The 22,297-nt window shown below is 41.7% G+C and overlaps 1 protein-coding gene across 5 annotated transcripts in view; it reads left to right on the top strand.

The window, feature by feature from the left end:
* The first annotated feature begins 1,004 nt into the window (after nucleotides 1-1,004).
* gbf1 (golgi brefeldin A resistant guanine nucleotide exchange factor 1) overlaps nucleotides 1,005-22,297 on the top strand; it is a 203,183-nt gene continuing 181,890 nt past the window's right edge. For all 5 annotated transcript variants that reach the window (XM_041176616.1, XM_041176619.1, XM_041176618.1 and 2 more), the window contains exons 1-3: nucleotides 1,005-1,262; nucleotides 6,338-6,443; nucleotides 12,136-12,202. In XM_041176616.1, the coding sequence (XP_041032550.1) occupies nucleotides 6,348-6,443; nucleotides 12,136-12,202 (163 nt within the window). In that variant the 5' untranslated portion in view covers nucleotides 1,005-1,262; nucleotides 6,338-6,347. The remainder of the gene's footprint in view (nucleotides 1,263-6,337; nucleotides 6,444-12,135; nucleotides 12,203-22,297) is intronic.

Below are 22,297 nucleotides of genomic sequence, written 5' to 3'. Positions count from 1 at the left end.
AGTTGAAACAGATCTCTCTGGGAGAGCCGGTAGGTCCGTTAAAATTGTTTGCTGCACACACAATAAAGATACGAAGGACTGGGGCAAAGTCTACATTTTAAAGTCTGTACTGTTTAATAAGGCGCTCTTTGCTTACCGCGTTTAAATTCATTGGAATCAATGTAGACTATGAATCAAAATCTGTAAAATTACAACATCCATACTGGCCTCACCTATTCCCACCTGATTTCCTCAAATACCTATCACAAACTTTGCAAGTCCGAATCTGTCCCAGGAAGGGATTGCGCCGCCGGAGAAGGTCTTGTCATAATGAAATTTTGGTTAGTGAGAAAAGACTGTCATCATGTCTGTCACACCCTATTGCACATGGCAGATTCGTTTTATTTTGTTAGCGAGATGAGCAGTGTTTGCAACTCTTCGATCTTCCAGCTTGCTCTATTTCACCATTGTTCCTGCGTCTACTGTTTCAGTCATTAGTTAAAACATCTACAAGTGCATAAGAACAATGACACGAGCACAACATTTTCCAGCGCTGGTGCCACGTCATTTCGTGGAGTGCCAACATATATTGCACAGAGTTCAGGGTTCACTGTAGATTGTGCTCAAGGGTTCACAGCCAGGGCACACGATCAAAAATAAACCACACATGCTGAAAAATTCCATTGCAAAAAGAGGTCTGCTGCTGTAGGGTGCATAAGCTAAGCTGCGAAAGGCCAGGCAGGTTGCAATCAGTTGTCAAACAGCCAATAGCCCAGGAGCAGGCTTTTGCTCCCAACACTGAGCATGTTTGAGGAAATAGAAGCAAAGCACCTTGATCCAGCAGCCTTTGCGAAGACACGCTCTGTTGGGTCAATCGAACTTGATAGGTCGAAGTTTCCCCCCCCTCCGACTGCGTCTATTGGATAACGTCCTCGTCGCTCTTCGACTACGCGGCTTTCGATTGGCTGTTGTCTCCCGTCCATCATCCAGGAGCCGGCAGCAGGTTAGATTGGACCCCTGCGCACCACGTCACTCAGGCCGTGCCGGTTCCCAGGGAGCCGCCGCTTTGCAGCGTCTCCGGCAGGCGGAAAAGCTTCGCTTCTCACTCGGGGGCTGGGGACTGTGATGTAGCTCGGGGCTGTCTGCTGCTCGGGGTGTTAATGATCCAAGGTGATCGGCCGAGGGTATCGCCTGGGTTTTTTTTCCCCAGTCTCCCCATCTCTCTCCACAGGCTGCGGTAACCAGGCCGCCATCTTGGATGTGTTGGAAGTTCCCCCCAGGGGGTAAGTTTCTCGCTCTCTCCCTGTGTCCTCACTCCCAAGGCCCCTGCACACCCACCCACCCACTCACTCCACAACTTCCCTCAGCCTCTCCTCTTTACAATGCCAGGATTGAGAGCTCTGACTCTGCGGCTAATCACCCCCACCCACCTACCTACCTAAAGTGGGGACTGCCTATTGGCGGAGGCCTGACAACCACCAAAGGCCTTTATAAACTCCTGAGTTGCCACCCCCCCAGTTGGAGTATTGTATCCACTTCTGGGCTCGACCCTTCAGGAAGGATGACAGGGCATTGGCAAAGGTGCAGAGGGCATTTGCTGGAATGGTATCCAGGTACTTCTGCTATGTGGAGAAGCTGGGGTGGTTCTCCTAAGAGTAGAAATGGTTAAGGGGCGATTGAATAGAGGCGTTCAACATCAGAAAGATTTTTAATGGAGTTGTCCTGTTTCCACTGGCCAAAGGATTGGTAATCAGTCTTACAACTCTCCTAAACTGTCCGTTCCTATGTATTGTTTCCCACCCCTCCCCCCCCCCCCGCCATCTTTCCCTTGCTTCACCCCTCCATTGGAATTCATGCTTTCAGCCACCTGGACCACTTTAGCAAATTAGAACAGGCCTATTGCAACTCACAGTGTTACTTTTTAACCTGATAGAAGTCTACTTACTGCAGAGTTCATTTGTTATGTTGGTTACCTTGACCCTTGCCATTCCTTTGCTGAAAGGCTGTGCACACTTGAAACCTAAAGGAGGTTTCTCACTAGGTGGGCAGCTGCAGGCCTGACCAAACCACCAGGTCCAAGTGAGGTCAAGAGAGCTAATCAGGAACACACTGGACTGCACCTGTAACCTGTGCTGCCAGAGGAAACAATTATCTGTATTTATATAGTACCTTTAAAGTAGTGGACCATCTCAAGATGCTTCCCAGGAACATTATCAAACCAAAAATTAACACTGAACCACATGAGATATTAGGGCAGACGACTAAAGGCTTGTTTATTGAGGCAGATTTTACCGAGTGCCTTAAAGGAGGATTGAGAGGTAATAGCTCCGGAACAGCAGATCTCCAAAAACTTGAAATCTCAGTCAAGATGTTTACTCAAAGTAAACTGTTAGCAGAGAGTTTTTATATTGAGAGAATGTATATTATGGGATGCCTTGTTTCCTCTATCCAGGTTTAACACCAAAGATTTCATCTCACAACATTTCTAAACAGCTTTCAGAAGTACTAAACAAAAAGTCAAAGCAAAATAGGGATCTGCATATTTTTCTAATTGTCTTGAAATTAACGCTAAGGCAGTTCAACCTAATAATTCATATGGGATCAAAATAGAAAATAGCTGAAGTGACTTGAGGTTAGTAGAATCTTGAGGTTGTTTTACTGGCTCAAACACACACAAATGTTTATTGTTCATATATGTCATTTGTTTACAAATGTTCTTTTGTTTGTTACTTTGGTAGCCAAATGCCAGTAGAAGGGTGAGGTAGGTGAAAGTGTAAGCAAGGTGATATTGACATGAGAGTTCAAGGCATAGATATTGTGCAGTGGCTAACTGTACTAATATTGTTACATGTTTCAATAGCATACTTCCAACAAACCTATCACATTGTTTAGTAGACTAAAAACTTAAACTCCATGGGAAAAGTGGTCCAGCTGTGGCTAAAAAGAGAAGTTAAAAATAGTGCAAGATTAGAGGAAGAAGTGTATAATGTTGCCAAAAAGAGTATTAAGCCTGAGAATTGGGAGGATTTTGGAATGCAACAAAGGCTGACTAAGAAATTGATAGAGAGCAAATAGAAAAGGAGAGTAAACTAGCGAGAGATGCAAGAACACGTTTTAAAAGTTAAATTTCTGCTGGTATGTAAAAAGGAAGAGATTAATGAAAGTAAATGTGGGTCCATTAGTGGAAGAGACCGGAGAAATTATAATGGAGAATAAAGAAATGGCAGAGGCATTAAACCAATACTTTGTATCTGTCATCATGGTTGAAGATGTATGAAACATTCCAGAAATAGTGGGGAACCAAAGGTTCAGTAGAAATGAGGAGCTGATAATATCTCCATATTATCACTATGGAGATAGTGCTGGAGAAATCAACGATGTTGATCATTGACAAATCCCCTGGACCTGATGGCCTGCATCCTAGGGTTCTAAAGGAGGCAGCTACAGAGTTAGCAGGTGCATTGGTTTTCAGAATTCTCTATATTCTAGAACAATGCCTATTGTTAAGAAAGTAGCAAACATAACCCTGTCATTTAAGAAAGAAGGTAGTTTGCTCTATATTAGTCAGTTAGCCTGACAATAGGCGGAAGAATTCTGGAATCTACTATTAGTGATGTTGCAACAGAGCACTTAGAGAATCATGACTTTATTAGGCAGAGTCAACGCAGATTTATGAAATGGAAATAGTGTTTTACAAATCTATTAGTTTTTTGAGGATGTAACTGTTGGTATTCAGAGGGACCTGGATACCCTTATACATGAATCAAATAAATTAAATATGCAGGTACAGCAGAAATTAGGAAAACAAATGGTATGTTAACCTTTATTACAAACAGATTAAAATTTAATAATAAAGTAGCATTACTGCAATTTTCTAGGGCGATGGTGAAATCGGATGAGAAATTTCTTCACTTAAAGGGTTGTGGATCTTTTGAAATCTCTACAGTAGAGGGCTGTGAATGCTGAGTTGAATATATTCAAGACAATTTTGGACAATTCTGGGATTATAGGATATGGGGATAGCGTGGGAAGGTGAAGTTGAGGTAGAAAATCATCTGTGATCATTTCAATGGTGGAGTAGGTTTGAAGGGCTGAACAGCCTACCCCTGTTCCTATTCCTTTGGTTCTTAAAACCTGTGGAAAGCATGCGATAACAGCTTTCATTTCCATAGTGCCTTTGAAGTAGAAAAATGCACAAAAGCACCTCAGGTGTGTCATCTATAAATGAACAAGGCTCCTCCACTAGCAGATCAAACAAATCTCAACATTGCTGTTGTAATTTCTTCAAGGAAACATAAATTCTCTCCACTGAAATGCAATTATTGAAGCTATCTTTTTCTCTTAAGCTTGATGTGTTAACTATCAAATCTCTGGAAGAAGGAACATGCATTTATATATGTCGGTCTCGTTCTCAAGATTTCAGAAGTGCTTCATGGTCAATTCATTACATTTCATGTTTCATCACTGTTGTTATTTAAGCAGATTTTGCAGCCAGCTTGTCCATAGCAAGGTTCCATAAATGTATGTGATCAGCTAATTCATTTGGGATGTATAAGAGATAAGCTGTTGTGCAGGATACTGCAAAATCACATCTGCTCTTTGGATAGTGCCACAATCGTGCCATTTGGGCTTTTATGTCCAATTAAATAGGTAAGGTGATACTTTTGTTCAATATCTTATCCAAATTGTGGCATCTCTGTAAATGCAGCACTCGTTCAGTACTGTTCTGAATCAGATTTGTCACAGCAAGGAAATTGCTGGCCCATTGGCTTCTCATTTCTCATATGGCCTACAAAGAGCCTGAACGTTGTAAATCCATAATTTTATGGGCACAAAGTCTATATTTGATTCTTGGAGTGAAGTGATATGTTGCTGTGATAAAGTTGATGGAAACTTATACACGGACCTTGACTTTGCTGCAATAGTAATGCTAGGCAGGAAGCGAATGTTAACAGCTGAAGTCAACCCCCTTCTGATGAATGATATCTCACCTGAAGAAACTAGATTTGTGGAGGAGTTTTGCATTTTTTGTTTATCTAACTTTGAACCCACAGTGGCCTCTATTAAATTTCCATCAGTATACTTAAGTAATAATTAGGTCAAAGGTAATAGTCACTTTGTGGGAGCGATTATCCTAGCAGTGTTGCAGGTAGGTCGGATTGCTGAAACCTTAGGAACGTTGCAAATTGTGCTGTCCTGAGTTGGTGACATTACAACTGACTCCAGTTTTGGGAAATTGTGTAGAGTTGGTGATAGATGTAGCTGTTAATTCAGTAATTTTGGAGCCATTTGCGATTTGTTAGTCAGCAATCCTTACTTTGTGTACTCTTTGTTCAAGTTTGGCATCTATAAATAATCATAATTGACGCAATCCAGGTGTACCAATTTCCATTGATTATTTAAAGAGGATTAAGCTGGCCTGAGGCCTTGGAATTTATTGTTATGGAAAACAAAACCCTATGTATTAATCTTTCAAGAATATCTGTTGTTATAGACAGATGGTATTAGTGCAAGCACTTTTGGAAACCTTTGGATTTTCCAAAGAGGTTTAAATGTCTTTAAATATCTTTTCAAGTATTTAGTTTTCAATAAATTTGGTGTGCTATTTGTTGGTTTGACTTAAAATTGGAGAAACTTTGAGGCATGAGTATTTTAAAATACATTTTTAAGCATAATTAAATGCAAAAGCAACAAAGCAAAGGAACTAATTCTGTAGAATGGATAATACTCCAGCTACACTGCACTGACCTGATATTTTAACTTTGCATGTTTTACCCAGGTATGGTTGCACTCTTTTTAAGGTGGTCCCTCCTGACCCTAAATCTTGACCTTAAGGTAGTTTTGCTGCAGTTAGCTGCAATTGTTGCTTCATGAGAGTGAAACTGTTTTGCAGTGATGCCAAATACGTCCTTTCCCTTTGGGGCCATTGGATAATTATTAACACTGGCAATTCTTGCTCCTGTGATCAGCCGGGCAATGCCTACACAAATTACTGCTAGCATGTTCATGATCAGCTATCGTAGCAGAAAATGGAGATTAACCTGAAACCTTCCTAATCTGCTCACTTCCAGACCCAGCACTTCCCAATGCAAGATTGCAAAGGAACTCGCGTTGTATTTATATTACTGAATGTAAGGATGTTGATCAAGTTTGAAGCACCATGTAAAGATTATTCCATTTTACACCTGGCAGAGAAAGCAAATCCTTTGTTTTATTCACCTTCAATAATGTGGCTGTGACTGAGTGTGAGCTTATGTTTCCAACATTTAAAATAATTTGTATATGAATTTGTACAGAATGAAATCCTCACTAGGCAATTCTTTCCAATTTTATATAACCATTTCTTTCCCCTTTGCAGATCCTTCACTATGGTAGATAAAGGCATTTATATTGTGCAAGGTGAAATAAATAGTGTCGTTGGTGCTATAAAGCGAAATTCAAGATGGACCACTCATACTCCATTGGTAAGTTTTTCTGAGGAACATTTTCTTTCTGCTGTCCTGTGGTTCACATTAATGTAGTACACCACATCGTATATTCTGTATGAGTGCCAAATCTGTTGTGGATGATCCTTGAATATGATTGTGGTAGCAAGGCTGCACTTGTCTGCTAGTTAGTGTCTTAGTGTTGGTTGTGCGTTTATACAATGTCTCTTTGCTTGTGCAGTGCTTGAACCATGTATTGAGTATTACAGATATGTTGTTGATATGCTACTCAGCCACTGGCCTTAGATGGAGAATGAAAACTAAATTGTAGACACTTCATGATTTAGCCTTTCTGGATACTATTTTTTCAGACTGTGCTACTTTGTTTAGTGTTGCAATGAACTGAAAGGTTCAGCTGCTGCCATTTCAGTGGGCTGAGTGGAATGAGAGAAAATGCCAAGAGGCTCCTTGTGTCTTCAATTCATAGGGTCACTGTGGACAGAAATTTCCATATTGGGCCCAGTTGACCGCTCATGTTCAGTGAGTTATTTTGTTATTCAGTGGCATATAGTGAACCTCTAGTTATCACGAAGGAATGTTTAGCATTGTGACCTCTTATGGTCGGTGTTAGGAACAATGTAAGAAACAGGAGCAGCTGAAGACCTTATGAGCAGTTGAGCCTGTGTTCTGCTAACCTTCTAGAAGTTTTTATGCTAGAACCAAAAACTAGCCATCCATTTAAATTCACATGTCCTGTTTGAGAGTTCAAATCTGCATGACAACTTAAGTTATTTTTCCTTGTTTCCTTACTGACCTTACGCTGTGAATGTGGGCTGAGAAGCAACAAAGAGTGTAATTAGAGAATTTTTTCCAGTGGTGAGCAGCAACTTGTTTATTTGCCACCTGAAAAAGAGAAACTTCTTTTGGGTGATCCGTTCTCTTATACCCCACCGCCCTCCATTCTTTCTTGAAGATACCAACTCCTTTGTTGGGTAGTTGAACAGTTTCTGGCTGTCTTTGGCCATGTCACTGAACAAATCATAAGTTATATTTGAGCCCAGGCCCTGTGTGTTGGCAGCTATTACATCATATGCAGCATCATAGCGGCATTTAAGGCTGTCTTCATCTGATAGTCACACGTTTCAGCAAAAGCTGCTAATAAGAATTGTTCTTTTCGTCGTTTCTAGCCCAGGGTACTGTGGTCAATTATGGTGCAGTTAATGATGTCCCAAGTAATTTTTGTGCCAGGCAGTTTGCTGGGGTGAGTGTGGAAAATCATTGTCGTTAGACACTTGTGTATATAGTTATCATTTCAGTAGCTAAAATGCTTCACTCATTTTCTAATACAACTTCATAAATGCCTTCAGGTTGTGCAATAATTCTTTCGCAGGGCATGTTTGGAAAATTCTACTTTTCTGACTGACAGATATCTTCACTTCTATGTTGGATTGCTGTGTAGTGGTGAGATGAGGCTTTTCATTTCTAGTTCATCACGTGGGGACAAACAATGACAATACTGGCATCGGAAGGTGCCAAGAGGAGGCCAGGTGCTTTCACGCTGAAGGGCCAGCATTATTAGGATGCTAACTGTACCAGATGAATTATGCTGATTTCCTTGAGGCTGGCTAAAGAGGGGTGTAGGGAGAAATCATGATGCATTTCACAGGACTGTTAATTACAAAAGTGAACGCAAAGAAATGCAAACTAGTGAGGCTGTCATGATTTAGGAATTTTTATTATTAAAGAAGTGGATCACTTTGCTTCACAGATTTAAAGTGTAAATGGCTACATGAATGTCAGGAACAGGAGGTTCTTGTTTGGTGATACAGCTACAGTTTTGTCCTGTGAATTTCTTGTTAAAGGTCCTTGTCTGGAAAATATACCTGAGTGAGCCTTTGGAGATAAAAAATAATGTTCCTGATTGGATTATGTCTTTATATCTTACGTTTCCCCTTTCCATATTTTTATGTTGTTGATAACAATAGTAATCATTCACTATAGTTGTGTTCATCTCCTTGAGAACTTATTCACAAGTCCTTATGCTTGCTAGGAAGTATGTGTCATTGTCTGTCCCAGGCTAAGTCAAAGAATGTTGGAGAGTTCCTACATCTGTTGGATTAAAGATAATATTTGGAGAAGTTTGAGAATTTTTCCATAAATTTTGGTAACCGATTCAAATACAAACTCAAGTTGGCTTCCTTGAAGGGTGAAGCTACATTGAGATACACTCTTACAGAAACTGAAATGAAAAGGCAACTGTCAGACCAGACCGTTTAGAAACTTGCTGCTACATCCCATGATGTTTATTACAAAGTATAATTAATATATTAGAGTTTCTTGGCAATTTCCTCTTAGTACAGTTTCACAGTTACTTAATGTTTCAATGGAATTTTAAATTATTGTTGGTTCTTTTAATCTGTAAAATATGACCTTTGTTTAATATTCAACAGTCCAAAGTGAGATAAAAACAGAAAATGCTGGAGTTACTCAGCAGGCCAGACAACATCTGTGGAGAGGGAAACAGAGCTAACATTTCGGGTTGCTGACCTTTCATCAGACGATATACTAAACTTCCACCATTTTCTGTTTTTAATTTCAGATTTCCAACATCAGGAGTAGTTTGCTTTTGTATTGGTCTAGAGTGAGAGTTGTGGCATAGTGTGAGACTAGATTAAATTCAGTGTGCATATTACTTCAAGTAGGGTAATTGCTAATCACTTGTTTAATCATTGCCACACTGCAGGTGCAGATAACAGAACAAGTAAGGGGCAACAATCTCTTGGGGGAACTGCTGTGAACCAATTTGAAGAGCCATCAGAAATTTAATAGTGCAAAAATGTAACTGAAGTATTTACCGATAAGTCAGGTGACCCAGCAGTGCCCTTTAAGCTTGTTTGCTGGTAAGCCTGTTTATTAAAAAAAATCAATAAATGGGAAAACAGGAACTCACCTTTTATTTATGAAGGGGTTCTTCTTGAACACGCCTTTTAATCACCAATGTAAATCCTTTCAGCACAATTAACACTGAAATATTTCTAGACGCTGCCAATTTTATATTTTGCATTTGGTGGCATTTCAATTATTTTGCATAGGATTATCATAACTTTCTCGAATTCCTTTTGCTTGATGTTGGATCTTACAGTAAATAGCTGCTAGACAGTGATATAACTGCAATGTGCAACTCACTTTTCAAGTTGTTTTACTGATAGTAACATCTTTTTAATTGCTTGTTTCAATACCTTTTTAAAGCATTTCTTCTACAGTCAGATGATTCCCAATCCTGAGAATCCCAATCGAATTCTTACCTGATTTCTGCACAAGAATACTTCCCAGCAAAGACTATTAAATACCAGTCAGGAACCAGAAACCTGGCAGATCTTATTTTTGCATTCTTCCCTTTCCTGGCCTAGGCATTGAGGCCACTTGGATTGCTGCTCTGGGTGATATCAGCTAACTTGACCTACAGTGGGGATTGAACGTGGGACTTTTTAGACAGCTTTTGAAAAAAAACTTGAACTTCTAACACGTAATGCTAGGTTACATAAATGATTTGGAAATTTAGAGTTATTGGTGGTAGTTTCTAACAATTGGAATTCTGATTTGCTTTCCAATTTGAAGGTGAGCATGAGCTGAGTGAGTCTTTCACAAGTTCTTTGGATGTGGCCACGTTATGAAACAAGTTGGAGGCGCTACCTTTTCTCAGCCGACCTTACTAGCTCTTGGCTTCTTCAATCTGTTTTTTACTGCTTTGTTTTCCATTTCCTTTGTTGCCGCAGACTGCATTACTGGGGGACAGCAAAACAACACGGCCGTATCAGGTATGTCATAGTTTTTACTGTGATGTATCTGCTGCGTGCTGTTACTTAATTGTAGCATCAGTTGGGTGCTGAATGTTTTTTTTGGACAAGTCACTTGTATGTCATGTGGCCGCAAACACCCATGCAGTGTCTGTATCATTTGTAGACCAATTTGGCATTGTTGGATCTACTATTGTTTATTATGGGAGGTACATTCAGTTATTGTTCAAATAGAATATCTTCCCTGATGATATTGTAATGTAGAAGTTGTAGTCATTGGGTAATGAGAGTGGTTTCAACAAATTTAAAAAGAACACTCTCTTTGTGAATGTCTCTCTGATCCTTTCTTTCTCTGGCCCAATAGTATATTGGTCCCAACTGTCAGTTTCTACATTTTTAGAGTATTTACTGTTCAGTGTAGATTTTCTACCTTTAAAAATGCTCAAGTGAACCTTTTTATTAGTGAATGTGCAATTAGGTTAAATCAGTCTTCAAAAGCCAGGGTGTTAACCCCAGAGAAAAATCTGTCGTTAAAATATTAATAGTGCTTTTTGGATGGATTGTTGATGTGGTTCAGAGCTCACTCACCTTTCACATTGAGGACCTTGGTTTGAAAGCAGTTTTGACGATTTAAAAGATAAACCTACATCTGTGTATAAAAGGGGTTGAATACATTGGAAAATAGGAACAGGAGTCAGCCATTTAGCTTCTTGTGCCCTTCTTACCATTCATTGAGATTACGACTGATCTGTTTCCCAACTCCATTCATCTGCCTTGGCACCATTTCCCTTAATACCCTTAGCTAAGAAAAAATGATCAATCTCAGATTAACAATTATTAATTGAGATAATAAGAGTTAGAGCACAGTGGTTGCAATTACCTTGCAGTACAGACCACGATGATTTAGGTTCTTATGCTTGATGAACTAAAATTGTGTGCACAGTCAGTTCTGCAGAAGCTTGGAGCACTGTCACCACTGTCATTCACACACAGACCACAAGTTAGATTTGTGTGAAGCTTCTTGCATATGCCTGGAACCTTCAACACACTTGTGTTGATGGTTGTAATAATGGTAAAAATTAGTGTTCAGGGTGTATAACCACTGCTCATGATATCAAAATTTTGGTGTGCGATTTCTGAGTACAAGGATTGAACTTGTGTTAGTGGGTAAACTGGTCACAGCATGACAAAGTGACATTGGGCCATGAAAAGGATTCTGAGGCCTGTTCCTGCTTCTCTTCTAATGGAGCTAAAAAAATTGAGGCAGTGCAGTTAGTGATATTGTGTCAGAATGTCGATAGTTAAATGCTTTGGTTGCATTTGTAGTTAGATAAATCTATGGATCTGCCCCCAAAACTGAAGTAAATACCACAAAATTAATGTGGCCAATTCTAAAATGGTTATTTTGAGTGAGCTTGCAGAGAAAGTTCAATTCTGACTGAGGTAGATCTCTCAGAAGTGCTACTTGGTTTTTCCGAATTCCCAATGCATGTTTTTAGAGAGGCGTCTGATTATGAAGCATCAATGGCCGTGTTTGTATTGATTGCCAGACAATAGGGTCAGAAAGTCTTGCTCTAAATTAAACATGATTATAGACTTAATTTCTTTGTGGCAGCAAGTTTAAAATCTGTTGGTGTCAGGGCAGTTTGTGTGGTTTTCAATCTCGCAACATGTTGTGTTTGGTTCATAGTCAGTCTTCCCAGTTTGAAAACTCATTAGTTGATTAGGTAGCAATCAAACACCCTTATAACTGTGCATTGCCCACAAAGGAATTTGGAAGAGTATGAAGCAATCTGCTGGACATAGCTAGGCACTTCAAGTTCTAAAATGCACATTCCTCCCTTTGATCTTTGAGTCTGCTGGGCAGCAAATATTACTTAAATCAGCATAATTGCTTATAATCTATATTTTCATACTTTATGTTTTTATTTCAGGATGAAGAGCAAGATCTACTTCTAAATAGTTTCAACCATCTTAAGGAAGTGTTGAACAACATATCAGGTACCTACAAGTTCACAGATAATTAAACTGAGCAAATTGTGCATCAAACATTTGAAAGGTCGCCTTAATCAAACTTTACATTTTGAGTTATCGCATATTCTTTTATGATTTTAAAATTCTGTACACAATGTGGTTGCAGAAATTAAAATTTACGTAAGAGTTTTCTTTAAAGAAAGAAATAAATGTCATGATTTGTAATGTGCCTTTCAAATAGCAAGTTAGTGAAGTTAATATTCTCTTGAAGGTTAGTCTTTTTTAAGGTTAATAGAATATATTCGGTAAATTCTTCTAATCCTGTGAGCTGCATTGTAATAAATTTCAACTTGGTTCGAATTGCCTTTTTTCCTTTCCGTGCTGAGATTCAGAACTGAAATATTTGATCAGGTGTGGTGGAAATAACCATTGTGAAGTGGTGTTCTTTAGGTTTGTCAATATTATCTCTGTTTCCCATTTTATGGGTTTCAGAGTTTATTTATAATTTTCAGATTCCCTCAGGAAGTGATAACATGGTCTGTTCATTATTTAACCAAAAATTGTAATGAAGTGAGCGAGGCAGTGTAAATGTTAAGCAGTGTTCCAGTGGTGCACAGTTTGCTCCTGTGTGTTGCCTGCTGGTATCTCTGTGCAAAGTGCTGCCTGTAATCCCTAACCCACCTGCACAGTGCTGTGCTTCAGTGCTGCAAATCACAGAGGAGATGCTTACTGTAGCATAGCACACATATAAAAATAGACTTTTATAATGTTAATGCTGGATAAACAAACCTAGGTTTAAAAAATAGATCTATGTTGCTTAGACAATACTTGTTGGATTCATTTTAAGATTTTAAAATAATTTTGACGGTTCAGGAGGTTTGGTTCTTTGAATGGTGTTACTGCTGAGCACAATATAAAACACTGTAGATGTTGGCGTATAAGTTGATCTTTGAAGCCTCAAAATCCCTCCAAAAATGGGGGTCCACTTATATACCAAGTATAAAAGTGAAATGCCAGCTTGGGTGTGGGTGGCCACCATTTTGAAATGGCATCTGCTTCTGGTGTGCCTTAAATTTTCATGCAGCTTTGCAACACAGCCTGTATTGCCTGCTTGATTCCTTACACCCAGTTATAAGTACTGGTAAGTAAAACATGCATTTGTGACTACTAATGCAAGTTTAGCATGATGTGGCTGAAAAATGGTTTGACTTATATGCCAAGTATATGCAAAAACATGATTTTTGGGGCTGGAAAAATGGGACCATCTTGTATGCTGAGTCGACTTATATGCCATGATTTACATAACTACCAAATACCAGGGAGGAACGTGTGTGTGCCAAACATGCTGGTCACAGGATATTGTTTGTGCCTTTTTCCTGTTGGCAAAGGCTTGGTTTTATTTTTCTAATTTTCATCCTTCTGTAGTAGCTTCAGGTGATGTTCAGGTACAAGGGTATTTTTTTGCTATTAACATCCGTTTTTGCTCTACCTTTTCAAAGTATTATGTGAACCTTTCCCTGTGTTATTCCCATTTTTACTGAGTTTACCTCCACTGGTGACAAGTGATTCTGGAATAAACCTGGAACTAGATAAGTTGGTGATAACCCATTTGAGAGATCAGGTTCATTCAGAATGAGATAGATCTTTGGTTGACCCCTATGATAGCAATAGAGACCGCTTTCTCCAAGTGGCAGGCAAACTCACTGCTTTCTTGAGTGTTGGCCAAGAAGACCCAGTCTTCAATTCTGGCCCGTTACTCGTTCATGATTTTCCTAATTTCGTTATTTGGCAATGGGCGTTCAATTGCCTGGGTCTTAAGCCTTGGAATTCTCCTCCCTAAACCTCTGTCTTACTGTCTGTCTCTATTTCCTTAAGACATTCCTTACCACTTGGTATTAACTATCGTAATACCACCCATGACGTGCCTTGGGACATTTTACTTTCTTAAAGATTGTTCTCATTCATACTTCTTAGCATAATGCTGGAATTTTCTGTCCCTATTGGCGCGGGCCTCGTGGCAGGCGTGAGTGGACAATATGGTAAGAAGGCCAAAAAATTGGTTTTATGCAGTTGCACCAATTTGCAATCGTCTGCTCTGCCCGTCAATGGCGGACTGCCTTTCTTGCCATCCAACATCAGGAACCTAATTTCGATGCAGTTGCATCTCATCACTTTGCCTGCTTGCTGGAATCAAACCCACGCCATGTCAAATTTACTGCCAATGTCGGCAGGAAGAGATGCTGGCACAGAACATGTCTTGACAAGAGTGATGTACCCAATTCAGGACTTGCCGTTAGGGTCTTGCTCATATTGGACATCAGACTAGCAGAAGATGCTGGAGTGCTACAGCTAGCAGACCCTGGAGGGACACATGTATCGAATGCTGGGTGGATCCTGATGGACGTGGCTCCACCACGAACTAGCTCACGGAAGGTAGGTGGTCTCCGTTGATAACTGGGGTCTGCTTCGGGACATCACGGCCTTGGCCGTGGGCTGCTACAGATAATCATTCAGGGGGGCAGTGGGAGAGAGGAAGATCCAGTTGTGAGTGGGAGAGGACGGTCTAGTTTTGGCTGGGAGAGGAAGGTGTACTGGGCAGGACTGAGGTTGGGGGGCTGGGGGGAACAAAGGCATTGGGGGGGGTGCAGGTTGGTTGGAGGGGGAAATGAAGGTGTTGGGTGGTTGAGATTGGAAGGAGGGGAATGCAGGTGCTGAGGTTGAGGTTTGGGGGGGTCACAAAGGCGTGACGGGGATGAGGTTGGGAGGGGGGATAGAGGAAGGGGGAAGGAGGGTGTGACCGAGGGGGAAAGCGGCAATTGGGGCGTTAGGTGGAAGGTGGGTGGAGGAAGGTGTAAGGGTAGCACATTGCGGGGAGGAAGGAGTTCGGAGGGGGGTGAATGACTTCGGGAGGAGGAGGGAGTAAGGGTGGGGGGTGATGTCCAGATGAGCGTGCAAGGGAGGAGTCTTTGGAGTCAATGACTGCATCCTGGGAAGCGAACCGAAGGTGGATGTGGTAGCAGGGACTGGTGAGCATGAGAGCGGGCAGAGCGAACTGGAAGGGTGGGAGGGTGAGGGTGCAGTGGTAGCAGTAGAAAGGGTGATGAGGGCGTTTCTTCAGGATTCGGAGGCAGACATGGAACCTAAGGGTGGGAAGGAGGAGGTTGGGAGGTCAATGTGGATGGAGTGGCATTCTTAAGAAGGTAGGGAGCATGCATATTCACCTGAAATTCCTGGAAAGAAGAGGGTTCTGGTTGGTAGGTGATGGTGGGGAGGTGGAATGTGATGCCGGGGTGGTGGTCAACAATGATGGGGGACAGGACATGGGTGACTGAGGGAGGGGAAAGGATGGGGGAGTTGAGAAGAAACCTTACTATGAGCATGTTTTTCAAATTGAAAGTAAGAGGAGCCTCGTGTTGGTCGGGCGCAGGTGCTTCATGAGAGTGTGATCAGTGGGTGGGTGGAGATGCAGGTCAGCTCAGATGGACAACTGAAAGAGAACCCCAGCAGGCAGCATTGAAGTTGCTTGGGACATTGAGATCGAGTGTGATGAAGAAAGGCTCCCCGTGTGTGGGAAAATGCTTGCACAAGGCTCCGAAAGGCCCTGCTGCATAAACATTTCTCCCCCCGGAATCACTCGTGCCCCAGCTGCATGCAGCTGATCTGGTGGCTGGGGATGCAGAAGGAGGACTTGTGAAGCCTTAAAATGAAGCTGAAAGACACCATTGCTCGTTACTCAGCGAAAGTGAATATATTTTCAGATTATAAAGTGATCAGAAATTCTTATCTTTTCTAGGCCTACAATTTTTTCTTGGTATTGCCCTGACGTCCGCAGGAGGGATGGAGACAGTCTGTGCAATGGTTGGCCCTGTTACCTCTGATGACTTCGGCGTGGGTGCTCTGGACCGCTGAGGCCTTGAGGGCTCAGGTTGTCCTCCTGTGGGCCAGCTGCTCCCTTTGCAGTGACAGAGGATGAGGTTGAGTGGGTCACAGGCAAAGGGGAGTTTGACGGAGTGGACAGCCTCTGAGATTCCTAAGAGATGATCCGGGGTGCCCAGCTGCCGCTGCTCCTCCCCCCTTTGGGTGCCCAGGGGCCCGGGCCTGACTCCTTGAGGGGAAGGAACACCTGGAGGGATGTCGAAGTGCCCCATTCCCCTCTCATATTGCCTCTGCAGGAGCTCACCCATGGCCACCGTGGTAGAGCGTAGGTCTGTGCACATCTCCGTGTTGTGCTGGACCATGGTCTGCATGGTGCCTGCCATCCTTTCCATGGAGATCTCCATGCGTGCACATGTAGACACCACTTCATCAGAGAGCAGGTGGACACACTCCTCTGACTCGTGTGCCACTCAGTTGAGGGCTTCCAACAGCTCTGCTTGATTTTCCCCGTCTTCTGCTGATTGACACGGTAAGTTGGAAGGCCGAATCCAGAGGCTCGTCATCTGACTCTGACTTCACAGATGCTCCTTCCCCAGCAGTCCTCCAAGTGCTGCGGAGCTTGGCTGAATGTCTTCCTGCTGCAGACACTTGTCCATGTGGTGATCACCAGATTGTGGACCCAACGTCTGCTCTAGATCGAGGTCCCACCGAGGTGTGTGTCTCTGTGCTGGTGGAAGGTGTGTCTAAGCACTGTGATGGCTCTTCCAGGCTGCTTATTTCCAGCACTTCAATGGAGGAGGTGTACTCTTGGCTGGAGGTGAGGATCTGGATGGAGCTGAGAGGCTGGCTGGCTGAGGATGTTGGTCGCTTGGCAGAGCTCCCTGTGAGCCAACATGGAGATGATTCATGCATAGCAGCAGAGTCAAAAACAGGAGAGAGAGCACCCACAGTTGTGTTGAGAGAGGGATGACATCTTCACTGAGTGTTTGCCTCTGACTTCACCGTCATTGTAGGCACGGACTATGTCCTCACCAGCCGGTGCAAGTTCCTCAAAGTTCCTAATGTCGGCCACTCCACCCCTGGCCTTGGAACTCTCACTGCTGTTGTGAGCCAGCTTCTCCTGCATGAAATCAGATGGAGAGTGTGAGAGTAGGACACATGGCACTGTGTGGAATGTTTGTGTGGTGAGTGGAACCATAGACAGAATGAGGATGTGAGCTCGAGAGGATATGAGCCTGATGGAGTTGTGAGGGTGTGTGTGAGAATTAGTGGTGTTGTCCCTTGAGGTGAGAGATCTCTGTGGACGTGAGATGGTTTATGAGTGTGAGTTGAGAGTGATAAGGTGGTTGATTACCCTGGCGGAACGGATGAGAGCATTCATCATCATCTTGCACTGGATGGCTGACCTCCCCTGTGCTCCGGTGGTGCTGACCTTCACTGCCACGCCTCCCAGGTTGGATTGGTGACTCTGGTGGACCTCCTGTGGCCAGAATGAGGGTAGAAGACATTGTGGTGGCCTTCCCCTGCAGCCAGCAGGCGCCCCATAGAGGCGTCACTAAATTTGGGGGCTGCTGTCTTCTGTGCTTTCAGGACCATCTATTGCCTGGAGCAGTCCTGCTGAAGATGTGAAGTAGGCATGTGCTCTGGCACACTTTAAATATGGTGCCCAGACTGAAGAAGTGCTGAGGTTATGTGTGGCAGGAAAATCTGAGCCTGCCTGCTAGCGAGTTGGCATGTACCCCATGAATGCATTATTAATGAGGCTGGGAATGGGGCAATACAGCGTGAAAAACCGCCGTTGTAGCCGCTGGGTAAAATGCCCTTTTTCCTGTCTGCTACCACACAGCGCAAATCTGGGACGATTCTGCCCGGAGCCTTCGGCCAGTGATTGGGATTTGGAATTCAACTTGATTACCCCTTCCCAGGTCATACTGAGGTGAAATGAGGCTTCCCAAGTGCTGCATGAGATGAGATTAGCCAAATTGGTACTGGTCAGAATGGCTCAGCAATACACAGATTTCATTGAATTACGCACTAGAATCCAAAAGCCTGGTTTAATATATTGTACCACCTGATTATTCATCATATACTACCTTTTTTGGTTTCTTATACTAATCATTTTGAATCTGGTTGCATTGTTCACATTACTTGCTCAGTAATTTCAGTATCATTTTCAAACTTAGTGGCTACTCTCATCCAAATCTCTAACATATAACGAGGATTCTAGTATTGTTCTATGGGGTTCTTCAGCTGCAACCTCAAAAACCCTGCTGAAGGAGATTACTTGGCTCTATTAGCTGATGTTGAGTGGCAAACTAGGCAGCAGTTGGGACTTCCTCTAAATGTGAATGGCTGTAACCAAATGGATAGGATCGAATTGGATAGGACTTTTGCAACATCGGTCCATTTTCCTGCATTCTGCTGTCAAAGACATGCCTTCTCTTTGTACCAAGGAAGTTGCCCAGGCCACTATGTAGCAGCAGGACATTGCAGTGGATACTCTTTATTCACAAACTTATTTTACAGCCCTTAATATTTACTCTGTTTGCACTCAAGATTTTCTCCACCTTTGCTAACTGATTTGTGGATTTGCCAGAATGATCTTTTATGGTTAAGGCCCTCGATAGTGAGCAACTAGAAAATCTTCAACTGGATTACACGAGAAAGGGAAAACTGCATTCATATCGTGCCTTTTGTGACCCCAGGGCAATTCCAAAGCATTTTACAACAAATGAAATATTTTTGAAGTGTTGAAATGTAAAGAAATGAGATAATGACTAGGCAATCTCTTTTAGTGATATAGGTTGATGGATATAAACTGACCAGGACATGAGGAAGACCCCTCTTTGAATGCTAACATCGGATCTTTTGTGTCCACCTGAGAGGGTAGATGGGGCCTCAGTTTAACATATCGTTTGAAATAAGGCACCTCAGAAAATGCAGCACTCCTCAGTACCACACTGAAGTGTCAGCCTGGGATTTATGTTTTGTTTGTGGATTGAGGCTTGAACAGACAACCTTCTGACTCAGGTGATGTTCTGATCTAGATTGCCAGACAATGAAGTATAGAACTGGAGCCAAATCTTTACAGACTTCCTGAGCTTTTATTTGCAGAGGTACATGCTATAAACAAACACCCCTGAACTCGAGGACACAACAGTTTCAGTCTGCTCCAATATGTACCTCTTGTAACTGCCCCTATATATAGGAGAGCAAATGAATCCCCAATTAATTCCCACTGCTTGAATATAATTAAATACTCAATTATTATACAATTAACAGGGAGAGTAGTACCATTGAGCCAGTAGACTGCCATGTGTTATGATAAAGAGAGCGCTTCAGAACAAGTCTGGATATGCGACATGTTGTATTCAAGAGGATCAGGAAACAGATACTAGTAGACATAGGTACATGTACTTTTTAATGACACTACTTCAGGTTATATTGGATAAAGTCACTACCATAAGTGATTGACCAAAGGCAGGTTGTGGCTCAGTTCTCACTATGATCTCCCATTTTTCATGTAGCCTGGAAATATCTTAATTTTTCTCCCTCTTGGTCTTTTTCCTTCCTTCTGTCCTTGTAACATTGCCTTCCATGTGCAACCCATTTCTAAACACATGCCTAAACAAATTAATTTGCCTTTTTCTGAACACAACAATTAAACTGTTTTTCTTGTATAATCTCCAACATTGCCTCAGTAGTTTCCTTATCCGTTTCCTCAAAGCATCTCAAACCTCCATCTCAAAATTCTCTAGAAGCCTGACTTCTTTTATCTCATCAATATTTCAATACTATACAGAACCAAACCCCATATCAGCTCTTCACTAGTCTTTTCTTCAGTTCTGTTCTGTTCAGTTCTCCAATTGTGTACTCCGTATCCTCTTCTTTCTAATGAATGCAACTTTTGCCATTGAATCCTAACTCTTATCCCCTTGGCAGATCTGCCACCTTCACTCATTATACTGCCCAGAGATTTACCCAAATCTAACTATTTCCTGTTCATTAAAATGCTCCCTCTTACACTTGGATTTCTAGAACCTTCGTACTGTGCCCCTATCCGCATTGATCTTCATTTCTTAATCCACTGCTGCAGCATTCTGGCTATCTACACCAACTGTAGCCTGTTCAGGGTACAGTATTTTCTATGACAGATTTCACATGACAAAAGTAGGCTTAGAGAAATATGGTTTGAAGTTTTTAATTGGATTAATGTTTCTTGTCAGTCTACATGCATGAGAGACTGGGCTCTACCATCCTTGTTAGGAATCTGACTCTAAACTGGCCTGAGAACTAATCTGGAGCCATGGGACATGGGTGGTAAGAGGGAAGTTCTGTTGCCTGGGACCTTTGCAGCTTCTGCCAATTTCACAGGTTCCCTGGGTGAGTAGCTTTTTCACCAGCCTAAATGATGGTTCTGGTTGCTTCCAAATGAGCCGCTTGAGGGCATTTGGAGACTCCTAGTTAATGATAATGTGGAGTTGCTTAGTGAGGACGGAGGGAAGAAGTCTAACCTCAGGTTCCCGCCAGCAGGCAGAATATTTAAAAAAAAAAAATTTTGATAAGTCTATCCAATGAAATGCGGGAGTACTTTTTATTAGAAGCTCTTTTTTTTATCTTCTGCTCCCCCCCACCCCACCAATTTAACTGTTCCCATCAATGAAAGGAAAAAGATTGTATTAATAGAAATAAAAGTTTAGTCATGGCTCAGTGAATGAACGCAGAGGGGTAAAAAAGATTATAGCTTTATTTAAACCAACTGAAAGAATCATATTCGGAAGCATACATGACTTAATTTGATGCAATTTGGGTTTTCGTTTGGTAATGATGGTATCAAATTGCAGAATTAAAATTCCGCCTCTTGCTGGTGCAGAGTACAGATTGTTAAGCTGCTAATTAATAAAAACGGTATGATCAGTGGTAGAATGCAAGTGATTGCTTTCTGCCTTCTGTCAATAGCTTTGTATACAGCACAGCTGGCTCCACATGAAAAACGTTAGATGGACAAGCACTTGTGGCTGCGGCATGGCAAGAATCCTACAATGGAGTTTTATTCAAAACCAAACTCCTGTTAGTGCTTGGTTATTTTGAAGAATTGCCACATGTGCATAACTCCAAACTGATTCCCTTTTGTCTTATGTTTCTAAATCGATTGCCATCACTTGCTTGGCGCCCATCATTTCTTGGGCATAATGTTTGTTTCTGACACTGAAGAGTTGTTGCTGTGAACAGAATATCTGTGCTGCTTTGTTTTTAATTTGTTTTCCCTGTTAAAGGCAGGGATCAATAAAACTTTGTGTACACATTGCTGCAATCAGTATTCCCTCTTAAAAGCAGACCATGCTGATGGAAAACAAAACACAAGTGCTTGACAGACTTGAATTGGTTCAAGTCATTATCTACTTTTTAAACTGCAGTTTCTCTCACACACGTGCCTTTGTCTCCACAGAGGACCCGTGTGCACACCATTAAATCTGATGTGTTGATATGCCACTGTCGTGTGGTGTACTTTCAGGGCCATAATGTCTTCATTTAACTTATTAAAACAGCTTCAGCAAATAGCTGCTTAGAATGATGAGGCATTCTGACACCAAAATGAGTTTGAGATGTTGCGTATAAGATTTTTGAGGACTTTGATTAAAATTTTCAGTTAAAAAATGACAACTGATGCTAAAATCTGTCAGACTAGATTATAATTGTGTTCCAATGCATTTCTCAACAACTCAATCAAAACTAGTAAACCGAAGATTCTCCCAAGGATCAGTGACTGTGAATTCACTGAGTTCTAATTAATTAGACCGTTGAATGCCTGTTGGTTTTAACTTATGCCATTTGCATTGTAGTCACAAGCATATTAAACTTTGGCAGCAGACATTTTTTTTACATAAAGATTCTGATGACTACCACTGTCTACAAGTTAAGCTAAGTTATGTTTTCTTTATATTTGGGGAAGGCAAGGAAACCGTTGTTGTTCATTTTTGACCCAGTAAATTTTTAAGCTGTGTTGCCCTCCGATCAAATTTGAAGCTTTAAAATTTGAATTAACCCCAAGACAATAAGGTTGAACTTAAATGCCCAATGTAAAAAATAGAATTTGTGCCTATGTATTTAACTGGCTAATCTTGGCTCAGGTTTAATGATGTCTGCAAGAGGAAATTGAAAACTTTTATATGAAATGTCACAAGCTGTGAGATAATGCCAAAAATGGGACACACTAGAGAGCTGTGCAATACGATGCAGCAAAAG

The sequence above is a fragment of the Carcharodon carcharias genome, chromosome 28 (assembly GCF_017639515.1).
Source record: "Carcharodon carcharias isolate sCarCar2 chromosome 28, sCarCar2.pri, whole genome shotgun sequence".
Taxonomy (NCBI): Eukaryota; Metazoa; Chordata; class Chondrichthyes; order Lamniformes; family Lamnidae; genus Carcharodon; species Carcharodon carcharias.
The sequence above is the reverse complement of the archived record's forward strand: the minus strand, read 5'-3'. Positions and strand labels throughout refer to the sequence as shown.